At 29.0% G+C, this 15,971-nt stretch overlaps 1 protein-coding gene across 4 annotated transcripts in view; it reads right to left on the bottom strand.

The window, feature by feature from the left end:
- The window catches only part of LOC140434511 (peroxisomal acyl-coenzyme A oxidase 3-like), a 129,498-nt gene that overhangs the window by 17,813 nt on the left and 95,714 nt on the right, over positions 1-15,971 (bottom strand). For all 4 annotated transcript variants that reach the window (XM_072522837.1, XM_072522834.1, XM_072522836.1 and 1 more), the window contains exons 3-4: positions 15,701-15,862; positions 14,133-14,282 (exon numbers count right to left, since the gene is read on the bottom strand). In XM_072522837.1, the coding sequence (XP_072378938.1) occupies positions 14,133-14,282; positions 15,701-15,862 (312 nt within the window). The remainder of the gene's footprint in view (positions 1-14,132; positions 14,283-15,700; positions 15,863-15,971) is intronic.

Here is a 15,971-nt window from a genome sequence, read left to right as displayed (position 1 = left end):
CTCTTTCTGATGTTAATTTCATGTTTTTATTTACAAATCAATAATAATAATAAGCAATTTTTAATAATTTTGACAGCTGCTGTGACGTACTTGATTGTAATTAAATATTTGATTACAATTAGGTTTTGATTAGCGTTCGAACAATCGGCCCTTAATTTAATAACTTTAATAATGTAATGTATAAATCTGCTAATTTTTTATTTTAGAATATTATCAGTAAAAACGCATTCGGTTAGTTTCATATTTTGTTTGAGGAGCTTTTTGGTCAAAATATGAAAGCAAAATTTTTAGACAAAATTCTTAAAATTAATTAGAATTATTTTAATGGTTTGTCTGATAAGTAAATTTTGGAAATGATAAGAATGCTATAAAATTTGTATACACTAAATTTTAATTTGTTTTACATTTGTTAAATTAATTAAAACTGTAATTAAATTATGATAACAATGATGCGTGGGCTAATTAGTAGATAACTAATTTGTGTTTTAAAACTTTAGTCAAATTATGCAAGACCATAAATTTGGTGATAACATTATCTTATCTACGATGTAACCGAATAATTTGTTCTAAAATTACTGGAATTCTTGGTTTAACGAAAAGAATACGAGGGATGCTCTGGAAATTTACATAATAAGCCATATATATATATATATATATATATATATATATATATTGTTATGATGTGTTTTTTGTTTGAATGATGAGCAATGAGTATTTTTAATAATATAGGGTTTTTATCGCGGTTCTCAAAGAATTAGTTTGTAAGTACTTTTTTAAATTATCTTTATTGTAACTATTATGAAACACACATATATATATATCTAACCTAGCCAATGTAAATTTAAAATAAACTATCTTTAAATTGATATTCTTACAAAACTAATTAAATTCTATAGACAATCTAAAATTTAAACAAACTATCTTCAAAATTGAAATTGTTATGACACTAACTAAATTATATTAACAAATTTTTGTACCTTTCTTTCACTGAATGCCTAAATGAACTGTTTTCTACTATATAGCTTCTAATCACCACTGAATGTCTTCGTACTTCAGTTATCCTTGTTTTTTTGTGAAATTACTTTTTTCAATTATCAGCTTCTACCAATTTAAGATATATTTTTCTTCACCAGCATCTATACACCACCAACCAAACCAGCAAACAGCATTTATATTTATTCTTCTTTTCAATATACCAATATCCAATTATTATAAGTTGATTTATACTAATCTCCAACCATAATATAATTTAATTTCTTCCAATATACCTTTTTTTATCTTCAATAATTATTTGTGTATAATTATAAATGTGCATTAAATTATATGCATAATTTTTAATCTTCATTTAACTCACTATATTAAACATTTTGACTATTTGTACTTGATTCACTGACTCCAACTAACTTTCATAATAAACTGCTTGACTTCTGACTAAAAACTTCAAAAACTGCCTTCTTGAATCCAAATCACGGGTATTTATATGTTTTTGGATTTCTAGAACCATCTCGTAAGATATCATGTTCCAATTTGTTCTATTTCTACTTGTCTGAATTTTCTGGAACAAACCATTTCGCAAACATGGCCATCTCTGGAGATCCAGAGAATTCCATTCTTTTCTATTAATAATTTTGTTTACATTTAGGCTTTTCAGATCAGAATATATAATTAAATTAGTAACTAACACTCTAATTTAATAAAATACACATTTCAAACAATATATTATATAACCCCACTTTTATTCGTAATTATGATTCTTAATTTGACACTTGGAGTATGTATAGTTGGTTGCCTAGGCACATGGCTCACTTAAATCTATTTACAACATTAAAATTACTAAATACAACTTTTTACAATTATTATATGCTAATTTATTAAAAATGCCCTCACATAAATATATTTTTATAAAATTCTCTAGTATATAACTTATTTAAAACAACCAAATATCTAATATTATGTAGTATATAACTTATAAATTATTTTCTATAAACCCTAATCGTATCAATACCCCAAAAATAATATTTAAAATAAATAATTTACTTATTATTTTTTTAAATATTAATTTTCTCATACCTTATTAAATTTAATAAATCAATTTTTTTTTTTTTTTTTTATTATTTAAAATGTGTTAAATACATCCCTGTTCGCTGTCTATGTCAAAGCAGAGAACAACGGATCACAGTTCGGCTATTCTATGGTCAAACTGTCATGTCAAATGGAGAATGGATTTTATCAGAGAATAAAATATAACCTTAATTAAAAATATAATCTATATTGTGTTCTGTTTATTTATAGACAAAATCTAGGAATTATTTCCATTCAAAATAACTTCATCAATATAAATTGGTAAGTTTTACACTTTTTATAAAGACATTTACACAATCAATTCTGTATCTAACCCCAAATTATGATTTTTAGGGTACCAAACAATTTCCATATGTACAAAATTCAACAAGTATGATGTCAAATTTATTCACAACAAAGAAATCTACCATCTATCTATGAAATGGATCTATCAGTAAGTTTTTTTTTTTTTTTTTTTTTTTTTTTTTTTTTTTGAAATTCTTTTCTTTGTTTAGTTGACATATTGGGCATTGATTAGTAATTTCTTTTGCTATACTTATGTCATTCTTTGCAAAATAATTGTCCCTAAATAGCATCCATAGCTTTCTTGAACCAATATGCATATAATTGTTATGTAAATTTTTCAATATTTTCTTTGCTAAAGTTCTAGTTATTACATATACTTCTATGCCATTTATTATTTTATAATAAACTCCATCTTTCCTAAGGACTTTTTGTTTTTCACTCAAATTGATCTGATCTCTTATAATTTCTTCTTTAGAATATAATCCAGTACTTTCTACTAATTGATTTAATCCAATTTTTATTGTTCGCTGCCCTTTTTGTGGTGTATTTTCTAACCTTGATAAAGCATCTGCCACTATATTGGATTTTCCAGAAATGTATTTGATTTCAAAGCAGTATTCACTAAGTATTAGACTCCACCGATGTATTCTACTGTTTCCATATTTGTTATTTAATATAGACGTTAAAGCTTGGTGATCTGTTTCTATTGTAAATTCATTACCCAACAAATAAAATCTTAATTTTGTGACACAGTGTATTATACTTGCTAGTTCTAATTCTGAAACTGAGTAACCCTTTTCATGTGGCTTTGTAATTCTTGAAATGAATTGTATTGGGTATTCGACCCCATCATGTATTTGTAATAATACCCCTGATAATCTCTCTATTGATGCATCTGTTCTTAATATGAATGGCTGTGTGTAGTCAGGATAGTATATTTTCAAATTTGACAGAAAAATGTTTTTAATTTCTTGGAATGCTAGTTCTCTTCTCTGATCCCATCTCCATTTTACACCTTTTCTCAGTAGTTCAAGTAATGGAATTTCTTTTATACTTAGATCTGGTATCATCCTTTTATAATAATTAATTATTCCAATAAATCCTCTTACAGTTCTTAAATTGTGTGGTGTTTTATATTCCTGAATGACTTGTGTCCGTTCTGGATCCATTTCGATTCCCTTAGTGTTAAGTTTATAACCTAGATATATTACTTCTTTTTGAAAAAATGTACATTTTTCTTGATTTATTTTTAGTCCAACTTTGTCTAATCTATTTATTATAATTTTTAGGTGTTTCTCATGATCTTCAGCCGTTTTAGAAAAAATTAAGATATCATCAATGTAGTGAATTACAAAATGTTCATATTGATCCAAAATATCATGAAGACATCTACATAGAGCACTGCAAGATGATTGAAGTCCAAATGGTACTACTTTGAATTGATATACTACTCCATCTATCTGAAATCCTGTATACTGTCTACTTTTTCTTTCTAGAGGTATTAACCAGAAACTATGCTGTAAATCGATTTTAGTAAAAAATGACATTCCTGTAATTCTTCCTAATATTCCATCTATACTCATTGGTGCTTCAAATTGCTTTTCAGTGATCTTGTTAATATTCCTTGCATCCAAACATAACCTGATTTCACCTGATCTTTTTCGTACTACTACTATGGGGTTGATAAAACGTGTATCTGCCTTCTCAATGATTCCATCTTCTAACATATTATTAATTGTTTTGTTTACTTCTTCTCTGTATTTATATGGTATTGGGTATGATTTTGTTTTAAAATCTTTTTCTTCTTTAACTTTTATACTATGGATATAATTTTGTGCAATTCTATTTTCTTTATTGACAAGTCCCTTGTGTTGCTGCAATATGGAAATGACTATTGATTTATATTCTTCAGGGCAATTTAAAACTTTTATCATATCTTCTTCTTTACAAATAAAATTATTCTTCATTATGTACTCATTATTCCTTGCTTCCAATTTTACGCACTCCGCCTCGTAGGCATCCATCTGCTTAAAATTTCCATTCCTTAAATATTCACTACAATACTTATTCTTTACATTCTTTTGGGACATTTCCCTATCATCAAAATACATTTCTTCTTCATAAACATCATTATTTTCTTTTAATAATATCCTATCAACTCTTATTCCTTCTTCTACCTCATCTTTCTGCATAAATTTAATTATTTGCCCTTCCAAAGTTACCATTTTTTTTTCAAAATCTATCTTTACTTTCTTCTTTTCCAATTCATCATTTCCCATTAATATATCAACACATAAATCCTTGACAATAAATCCTTGCATATTAATTTCTTTATTAAGAATATTAATTTTAAAATTGGCTAGTTTATCAATTTCACCCAACTTCTTATTATTTGCACCAATAATTTTAATTTTTGGAATCTTTATTATATCTGATAGTTTTAATGTATTAAAAATAAAATTCTCCGAGACTAAAGTACTTTCTGAACCAGTATCTATCATAATCTTAATCATTTTATTTTTGGCCAAAGCATTTATATAAATTAAATTAATAGATTCAATAATTTTATCTTCATCTAAAGAAATAAATTCAGAAGGTTTTTCATAATAGCAATGGCCTAACTTGTAATTCAGAAAGTTTACTGCACAAAATTTTGATTATTAGAATTGTCAGATTGTATCTGACCACTTGAATCTGATGTCCTATGTCCTTCCCTACTATGACTTCTACTCACATTTTCTTGCCTTGTACTATTTCGTTCCCTGTCTTCGCAGCTTCTATTCCTTCGAACACAATTTACCTGTCTGTTATAGTTAGGTCGCTCTGTATTTCTTCTATTGTTAAAATCTTGTCTATTATTATTAGTACTGTTATTAAAATGTTGTCTATTATAATTAGTATTATTATTAAAATTTTGTCTATTATAACTAGTATTATTATTAAAGTTCTGTCTATTTGGATTACTGTTAGTATTATTAAAATTTTGTAAACTATCACCATATCTATTATTATTGTTTTTCTTGTTGTTATTATTACTTGTCATATTGCCTCTTTGTATTCTTTGAATAAAATTAATAAAACTATCTATTGTTTGAATATTTTGTACAGTTACGGTTTGCACAACATCAGCATCAAAATGTCTAGATACATTTAAGACTGTTTCATCCTCTCTAAGTGGTGGTTCTAAATATTTTGCAACTGTTATCAATTTCAATGCATAATCTACCATATTTGATTTTAAATTTTGATTATACTTTCCAAAATATAGAATTTCTCTAAACTTGGCTTGCTCTAATTCACCCCAATAATAATTTAAAAATTTATTTTCAAATGTTTGAAAATTATCTAAATCATTCTCAATACTAGCAAACCAAGTTGCTGCATTGTCATTTAATGTCATTCTAATATAATCTTTAATATCATTAATATTATTCACAAATCTTAATTTATGTTTTAAACTATTTATGTATACTCTAGGATGCAAATTTTTTATATTACCAGAGAATTTAATCCCAGTCTCATTTGTTAAATTTAAGTAAGGTCTCCCTATGTCTCTCATTTGTGAAATATCATCTATTCTCTGTTCCACATTTCTTATTTGATTACTATTTATTTGGATATTTTGTTGTATATCGTCTAATTTTTCTTCTGTGTTTCTCCTGTCTTCGTTAATTTTTACTTCTAAGTTACATTTCTGTAACTCTATTTTCTGTTCTATATCTATCTTATTATCTTGAATAATCCTCTTTACTTCTGTCCTCTCATTGTCTATCCTTTTCTTGTAGTCATTCCGTATACTTTTTATTTCATTTGCTACTTTTTTCTCTGCAGCTTCAAGTTTTTTATCCATTTGTTTTACAATTTTATTATTATTATCTTCTATTTTCTTTTCTAATTTTCTATAATTCTCTTCCAATTTCTGTTCCATTTTTTTCATGTCTTCTTTGACTTGTTTTGAATTCTCTTCCAATTTTTTTATGTCTTCTTTGATTTCTTTTGAATTCTCTTCCATTTTTTTCGTATTCTCTTCCATTTTCTGTTCCATTTTTTTCATGTCTTCTTTGATTTCTTTTGAATTCTCTTCCATTGTCTTGTTCATCTGCATCATTAATGACATCAAAGCTGCCATATTGACATTTTCCTCTCTTTCTGGATTCATTTCTGCAGTATCTTGTGGAACTTGAACTAAACTCTCCTCTTGTATAGGTTGTGTTTCTACTTCCACATCTTCTTCATTCTTTTTGCTTCTTGTACCTTTCTTTCCTTGAGACATTTTGAGACTTTACTTGTTCAAATATAATTAAAATTAAAATCTATACTTTTTTCTTTCTACTGATAATTAATTTAATTATATGAGAGCACTTATCTTCCCAAACTAATTCTTTTAAATAGAGAGCCACCGCGTTGGGTGCCAAATTGTTCTGATGTGTTTTTTGTTTGAATGATGAGCAATGAGTATTTTTAATAATATAGGGTTTTTATCGCGGTTCTCAAAGAATTAGTTTGTAAGTACTTTTTTAAATTATCTTTATTGTAACTATTATGAAACACACATATATATATATCTAACCTAGCCAATGTAAATTTAAAATAAACTATCTTTAAATTGATATTCTTACAAAACTAATTAAATTCTATAGACAATCTAAAATTTAAACAAACTATCTTCAAAATTGAAATTGTTATGACACTAACTAAATTATATTAACAAATTTTTGTACCTTTCTTTCACTGAATGCCTAAATGAACTGTTTTCTACTATATAGCTTCTAATCACCACTGAATGTCTTCGTACTTCAGTTATCCTTGTTTTTTTGTGAAATTACTTTTTTCAATTATCAGCTTCTACCAATTTAAGATATATTTTTCTTCACCAGCATCTATACACCACCAACCAAACCAGCAAACAGCATTTATATTTATTCTTCTTTTCAATATACCAATATCCAATTATTATAAGTTGATTTATACTAATCTCCAACCATAATATAATTTAATTTCTTCCAATATACCTTTTTTTATCTTCAATAATTATTTGTGTATAATTATAAATGTGCATTAAATTATATGCATAATTTTTAATCTTCATTTAACTCACTATATTAAACATTTTGACTATTTGTACTTGATTCACTGACTCCAACTAACTTTCATAATAAACTGCTTGACTTCTGACTAAAAACTTCAAAAACTGCCTTCTTGAATCCAAATCACGGGTATTTATATGTTTTTGGATTTCTAGAACCATCTCGTAAGATATCATGTTCCAATTTGTTCTATTTCTACTTGTCTGAATTTTCTGGAACAAACCATTTCGCAAACATGGCCATCTCTGGAGATCCAGAGAATTCCATTCTTTTCTATTAATAATTTTGTTTACATTTAGGCTTTTCAGATCAGAATATATAATTAAATTAGTAACTAACACTCTAATTTAATAAAATACACATTTCAAACAATATATTATATAACCCCACTTTTATTCGTAATTATGATTCTTAATTTGACACTTGGAGTATGTATAGTTGGTTGCCTAGGCACATGGCTCACTTAAATCTATTTACAACATTAAAATTACTAAATACAACTTTTTACAATTATTATATGCTAATTTATTAAAAATGCCCTCACATAAATATATTTTTATAAAATTCTCTAGTATATAACTTATTTAAAACAACCAAATATCTAATATTATGTAGTATATAACTTATAAATTATTTTCTATAAACCCTAATCGTATCAATATATATATATATATATATATATATTGGAATGACAATAACCGATACTCCCTAATATTATTCAAAGTTTGTAGTATAATTTGACCAACTATCTAAGGTACTTTATATAAATAGGGAAATTTTACAAAAAATGTAATCACACGTGTAAAAGGTATTTTTTTAGAAAAGGGGGCTCCTTTTTTAAGTGTTTTCTGTGTGTTTTCTGTGTGTCTTAAAGTGTCCTCAATTCTAATTTTAATCTTTTAACTTTAATTATTGGACTTTACAACTATTTGCCACATATTACAGCAATACTTTATCAAAGAAATTTGATATTTACAAGTTAATAGAATTGCACACCCACACAATTTGTACATCTAATCTCATTCATTGTCTCACAACAGTCACCTTCTAAAATAAAATCTCAATAAATAACACATATTTCATAAATATATCTCTAGAATAAATATAAATAACTTTTAAACAACTCAATGGTATAGAACATTACTTTCATCAAACAAACAATTACATTACACCTATCTCTACTTCATTGGATAAAATCTGTCTCCTCAAGAACTTCCCCGTTTACTGTCAAACAATTACAATAGCAGACTTGAGTTCTCCAAACAACAATAGAGGATAGTTTGAACCATGTTCTTTCAACCATCAATTAATAGAGTACCGGCATGTAAGTAATGTTTTATTTATTTATTCATTTATTAATTCATTACAGTTTAATAGACTATTTTACCAATTTGTGGGTCTTACCTTGTCTGCTTAAACATTTTATTCATTTTGATAAACCACAGACATGTAATATTGGCATAATTACTGTAATTTATATAATTTATATCATCTATCTTTGTTTATCTTTATTAGACAACACCCTAATATGGGTTTATTATTTCAGCATTTATTTAACTTTGTATCGAGACCTGAAGATGCTTTGCATATTTTAGAAAGCGAAACCGGTCGTCTGGATAGTTAAATTAAATTGATTGTGAGTAAGTCTAATTTATTATTTCTTTTACCTTTTGAAATGGACTCACACAAGCAACACATTCATGATATAAATACCTTTCTTGGAGATAAGATTAGTTTCATTTAATGTGGTTTTAATCGTTAGGTATATATGCCAATCATACTTTTCGTGGACCCTGAACGTCATATAAAGAATTGCGGAATAACCATGTAGGTTTTAACTATAATTATCGTGATGTCATTGTAAGTTAATATTGCTGATATACTTCATTATTGTCGCTGTTGAAGCATCGCAACGTTCGTCTTCAACAAAACATTTCGATATAATAGTGCATGCCACGCATAGTGGAAGACTAAGAAACTGATCAATATGAATTTGATGCCGATGAGTTTAGTCATCATATGTTTGTAATTCGCTACACTTTATTTCTATATTTCTCTCGTTATTTACTTTCACATCCGTCTGTTTTTAATTAATTTTTTGCCTTTTGTCAATTTAAAAAACACACATTTCCTAAACCCCTTTCACGTTACATAGTATGCAACTTTCTCTAAATGTCGAGTTTCTAAAAAAAAGAAAGTCCCTTTGACTCAAAATGGTCCCCTGGGCATTTAGGTCTATTCTTGCATACATCCGAAAATCCCCCTTCTTAATCGAAAATCTAAGCCCTAATAAGAATATACACTTCTCCAAGAAATTAACGCACCACTTCAATAAATCAATTTTATTTGTAAACAGGCAAAGAATAAAAAATAAAACTTCACCAGATTTATTCTACATTTTATTAGTAATTATAACAATGTGTCTAATCATCAGAAAAGTACAGGAGAAAAAAAAATAAAACGGAAAATTCTAAAAAAATAATGATAAGTAAACTAAAATATGAAAAAAGTCTTAATAACGAGTGTTTCCACCTCTACTACGTATAACAGCCTCACATCGTTGGCCCATACTTAAAATTAATTGCCGTATTTCATTTTGGTCTAGTTCTCTCAAAATCTGGATCAGCCTCTCTCCCACTTCCTGTAAGTTGTTTGGTTGGATCGGTGTCGCTCTTAATCGCCTACCAAGGATATCCCAGAGATTTTTAATGGGATTTAAATCCGGACTATGTGCTGGCCATTCCATAGTGTTAATTTCCACCTCTTCTAGATAATTTCTGACGATCTGTGCAGCGTGAGGTCTGGCATTATCTTGCATTAGTAAGAAATTTTCACCGATATAAGGAGCGAATGGTACTACATGTTGCTCCAGGATCTCCAATATGTACCTTTCAGCTGTAACAATACCATTTTGTATGACCACTAGGTCCGTATATACGGTCAAAGAAATACTACCCCACACCATAACGGATCCTTCAACAAAAAATGTGGTGTGAGAAGATACACTGAGCATATCGTTCGTTAGGTCGTCGCAACACACGAACACGTCTGTCGTTATTGTACAAACAAAATCGGGATTCATCAGTAAATAGCACTCGTTCACAGTCAGCCTCTAACCAATTAACGTGTTCTCTGGCAAAATGTAGTCTCCCCCTTCGATGCTCTGCAGTTAATAGATGACCTCGGGCGGCAATCCTAGGTGTTAAGTTGTATACCCTAAGTCGATGGCGAACAGTTTCAGTAGTAATTTGTATAGAATGCACATCTCGAAGCTGAATTTGTAGACTTCGATGTGTTAGAAAACGTTGTCGAAGAGCAGGAATTCTTAAAAATCGATCTTGAATAGGGGTAGTTGCCCGGTTTCGTCCTTGCCCTGGTCTGCGAGTATGATCCCCTGTTTCGAGGAATCTTTCTAACACCCGTGAGACGGATGTGTGGGACACATTAAACCGACGACCACTTCTTCGATAACTCCAACCTTCTTCCGACAGTATCACTGCTTGGGCACATTCATCTCGGGTTAAATTACGTGATTGACGCTCCATAATAAACACAATTAACAATAATCAACAATTAAACAGTAGCCGAATAAAATTCGTGAACACTTTTTTTTGCTTCTTTTTGTTTTGTTGCAAAAAAATATAGCGATAAAACACAGTCAATAAATATAGTGTACGAATAGCATACACAAGGGGCTTGCAAAATATAACATTACAGTGGAAATTTTTATTAACGCTAATAAAATATTTTAATATTTCAAAGTGGTGCGTTAATTTCTTGGAGATGTGTATTAAAGTTTACTTCACTTGTGTAACAGTTCCCGTATGAGTCAGTTCAACTTGGCCGGTAAGTGATTTACTCAATATCATTTATATTGTAACTGCCCAGCTAATTTCAAATATGTATTATTAATTAATTACTGCAATTGTGTACCGTCTACGGCGCCTATTTGCAGTACCGAGAAATTATCTACCTCCAGCCAACACGCTCCTTGTATATTTGTACGCTCAGTCAAGTGTTTTATGATTGAAACACTACCGTTTAACGGATGTATTAAAGTTTTCGGAAAAAATAAATATGTATTTTCTAATTGCAAAATAGAAAAAGTTTATTTTATTAACTAAATACAGGAAATTAAATCTACATATTTAAGGTTTATAATGTTTTTTTTATGGAACAGAAAGAGGTCCATGATCTTCGATGGCACGTAAATTTGGTCTTGCATGTGCAATAAACCTTTGGATTGTTTCTAAGTCGACCTCACGAAATTTTTGCAAACTTCTTCGCCTAAGCTGACCTACAGTGATCAGTATTTATAAATTGAACAAGCTTTGTAAGACACTTGTCAACGTAATTCTCAGCGTTGAGAGCTTCACCGCGAACACGCCCAACAAACGGCTGTGAAACACCAGCTTCTGAGATGCACACCATACCAAAATTTTATCGGCAAATTTCACTTTTCTCTTAAAACTAACTTCGTCTGGTGTATCTTGTACATTGCGTGTATAAAATCCGTCGTTGCCCTTCATTTGGGAATTGGATAAAGTAAAATACTTTTCATCATCAATAATGAGAATATTACCAGGAAAATGAATATGTCTCAATGCACGGCAACATCTAGGAATTTTTTCTAACTGGGCTGGTGTGTACTTAGGAGATTTTTTTTTCTTTTAAGTATATCGTTTTAAATTATTTCTAGAAATTGTTCTACTTACAGTCATTCGTGAAACATTATATCTTCGGCCAACATTTCGCAAAGATTTTCTTAATTGGTTCTCCATACTCTGAATTAACCTCTGTTCCCGAACAGGAGTTAAAACTCTTGTCCAAATTAAGACATGGTATACAATTTTCGCACTCTTTAATTGTCTGGTAAATCGTTGACACAGAAATATTTTGAGCACTAAAAATTCTTACAAAATCATGTTTTGGTACATGTCTAACTAAACGATAAATACTTTGACGAATATTAAGTTTGAACGACATCTTAACGAACTGTATTTGTCAAAAGTGACATATATCGTTTAAGTTGTTTACTAACTTTGGTTTCCAATGGCAACTTGATCCAATGCTTCCTACCAATAATACTTTTAAATCTAAAATTTTCCGAAAACTTTAGGGACATACGTTATAAAGATACAAATGATACCGTTCTTACAGACTTCACTCAGAACGCTATTTATGTATAAATAACTCCAGAAACTTATGGACACAAATTCAGTGAGTTTTATTTTTGAAGCGAAGCTTCTATACTGGCACTGTATTAGTTTTTTCTCTATCGTAAAATGTTGAGACGAGCGTTACACAACTAGCACCACGAAGAGAAGGCGTCACGGGTAGCGTCACAAAATAGCGGTTCTTCACATCGATTCTCTAGTCTCAATTAATTCGTTTCTAGTCATCAAATATTTATTCTAAGTAGGTTTAAATTATAAACAGCATGAAAAATGAAAAATAACTAATAAAATACAGACACTAAATGAAAAGTATAAAATTAAAAGATATATCAATGAAAGATTCCATCCAATTAATTAACAATAGTGAATTCCCTGTTAAATTTTTTAAGACGCTTCTCGTTTTAAAATATTTTCATGTAAATATAATTATTCTTTTTAAACATCTTATTTAGTTTATGTAATAATTAAATTTACTATTAAATGATATTTTATTATTAATTTAATATCTCGTCTGAATTTGACAGGTCTGCCAGAAGTAAACAACGGGTGCTTTGTTAATACGTTATCAGGTGGCGTTAGGAGCAAGCATAAAAATTTATTCAAATATTTTAATATAATATAATTTGTTTAAAATATAAATAATAAAATAAATAATAAAGTTACTGTATTTAATTTTAAAAATATTTATATTTTTATAAATATAATATATAAAGCTTCGCTTTACATTATGTAAATTTTAGAATCATTTTAAATTTATTAACCCTCAACTTAATCAACTTCCGAGATATAGTTTCCTACATTTTCTTGAGAATACTAACCTTCGTATTACCTTTAAATATGTAAAATTCTAATAGTAAATACGTGAACATAATTTTTTTTGTATCCCTATTGTGACATTCGGCAGTGTTATTAGACTTTATTAATTGATCTTTTTATGTATATTGTATACATGTCGTATTTTTAGTGTTTACCGCGGGATATAATTACTTACTCCTCCCTACTCTTTTGTTACCGTGTAGTAATCATCTGATATCGTTCCCGTTATAGTTCTATCGTTCAAAATAGGTGGTACCCAAAAATTTTCTTCTCTTTCGTGTTCTCTATTTTTTTGTGTTCTTTTTCTTCTTTTTGTTGATGTGACTCGCGAATCTTGTTGTAGTCAAGATCTTCACTTCACTTCTCCACAGCCCAAATATGGTAGCTATTTCCATATTACATAATTAAGTAGTATTTATGTGTTACTCGTCCTAGGACGAAACCGGTATTTATGCCCGCAATATTATATATTGTGAATGTTATATTCGCTAGTATTGTGTGTATGATTATAATGAAAAACGGAAAAATGAATCGCCTAGAGATTATAGAGAATACAAAGAAGTTATTTTACTGCTCAAATCTAAATATTTTTTGTTAAAAAAAATCTATTAAAATAAATTTTAAAAATCTTTAGATAAGAACAATAAAAATGAGCGCAGCGATTTCTAAATGTAGTGCTACCCACCTTATTACCTGCATAAGCATATTTGAAATGTCTCTCTGTTCCTAATGTGACTATTGTATTAGTAAATAGACCTTGGCCTAGGGCTAATTTGATAGAGACATCTGGAAACGTTACAGCTATTGCCTGATTGCACGCCAGTTGTATTCGAGTCTGCAACAGATAAAATAAATTTTAAAATAATAATAAAAAGAGTTAATACAGTTAATTTAAATTACAGGATCACAACGCTCCTTAGAATAAATTATAAATTAATTTCATTTTTGTGGCGGTTTTTAAATGGAACAGTGCAATTAGTTTCTTGCAACACTACTAAGAGATATATTATCCAGGAGTCGTGATATGACATTTTTTGGTTAGTATAGAAACAAATAGACAGAAGTCAACAATGGACCAGATATTTGTTCTGCGACAGATCCTCGAGAAAACAAGTGAATATAACATCGACACACATCATCTCTTTATAGACTTTGAAAGCGCATATGACAATATAAACCGAGAATTCCTAATAAAAGCAATGAAAGAATTTAATATACCAACACAACTAATAGAACTGATAAAAGGATCTCTAAAAGTAGAAAGTAGAATCCGGATACAAAATGAATTAACGGAAACAATAGATGTGAAAAAGGGATTACGCCAGGGAGACGCTCTATCATGCATCTTGTTCAACATCGTACTCGAGAAAATACTGAGGGACATAACAGTCAATACACGAGGAACAATCATTAATAAAAGCGTGCAAATAGCATTTGCAGATGATGTTGACATAATCGCAAAATCAAAAAGAGAAATGATAGAGGCATACAACCAAATAGAACGAGCTGCACAAAATAGTGGTCTTAAAATCAATCAGACCAAAACAAAATATATGCAGGTAAGTAAAAACGCAGAAATAAGGCAGCCACAAAATATAACAATAGAAGAATACAACATTGAGGGGGTAAAAACTTTATATACTTGGGATCCCTAGTCACGTCTGATAATAACGTTACCGAGGAAGCGAAGAAGCGAAGATTTATTGCAAATAAATGTTACCATGGCTTCATTAGACAACTAAGATCAGAAAACGTCGCAAGAAAAACAAAATGCCAAATATATAAAACCCAAATAAGACCGGTACTCACATACGGCTTAGAAACCTGGACACTCACTAGAAGAGAGGAAACGTTGTTAGCCACCTTCGAAAGAAAAATCTTGCGACACATATATAAGGGCACAAAAGAAAACGGAATATGGCGAAGAAGATACAACTCTGAACTATACAAAATATATGTATATTTTTTGTTTTATCTAGAAATATATATGTTTGTTTACTTAATTACGCCTAATAATGTTGTTTTCTATATTACACATTTTGTTTTATGTAAGTATTATGTATGAATAAGTTTTTTTGCTCGTTTATACCTAATAAACCCTTTAATATTTTGCTTTTCTCTTCAAATGCTACATTTGTTTTTCATTTATTTAAATTTTTACCTATACTGGTCCAATAGACCATGTTTCGCATTAGCAATAAAAGTACTATGTTTCGGGTTAAGGGTTAACAAAATTATCTCGTAGTTACTTACCCTTTTTTTATATGGTACTTTATTTATATCTGGGTTTACAAAATTATAATCTATATATTTCTTCAGCTGCAACGCTGCCATCCTTTGCTTTTCGTCTGTACTTATTTCAACCTGAGGTCTTTGGAATAGTGGATCTGCTTCTAGCGTCTTCCATACTTGAATCTGAAATAAATCATATTTTATGTACAAGGTTGGAACTCCAATAATTTAACATACAGATACATCTTGCAACGCCGCAAAATATTAAACGTAGAATATTTACAGTAAATAT

This window comes from Diabrotica undecimpunctata, chromosome 2 (assembly GCF_040954645.1).
Source record: "Diabrotica undecimpunctata isolate CICGRU chromosome 2, icDiaUnde3, whole genome shotgun sequence".
NCBI classification, from domain to species: Eukaryota; Metazoa; Arthropoda; class Insecta; order Coleoptera; family Chrysomelidae; genus Diabrotica; species Diabrotica undecimpunctata.
The sequence above is the reverse complement of the archived record's forward strand: the minus strand, read 5'-3'. Positions and strand labels throughout refer to the sequence as shown.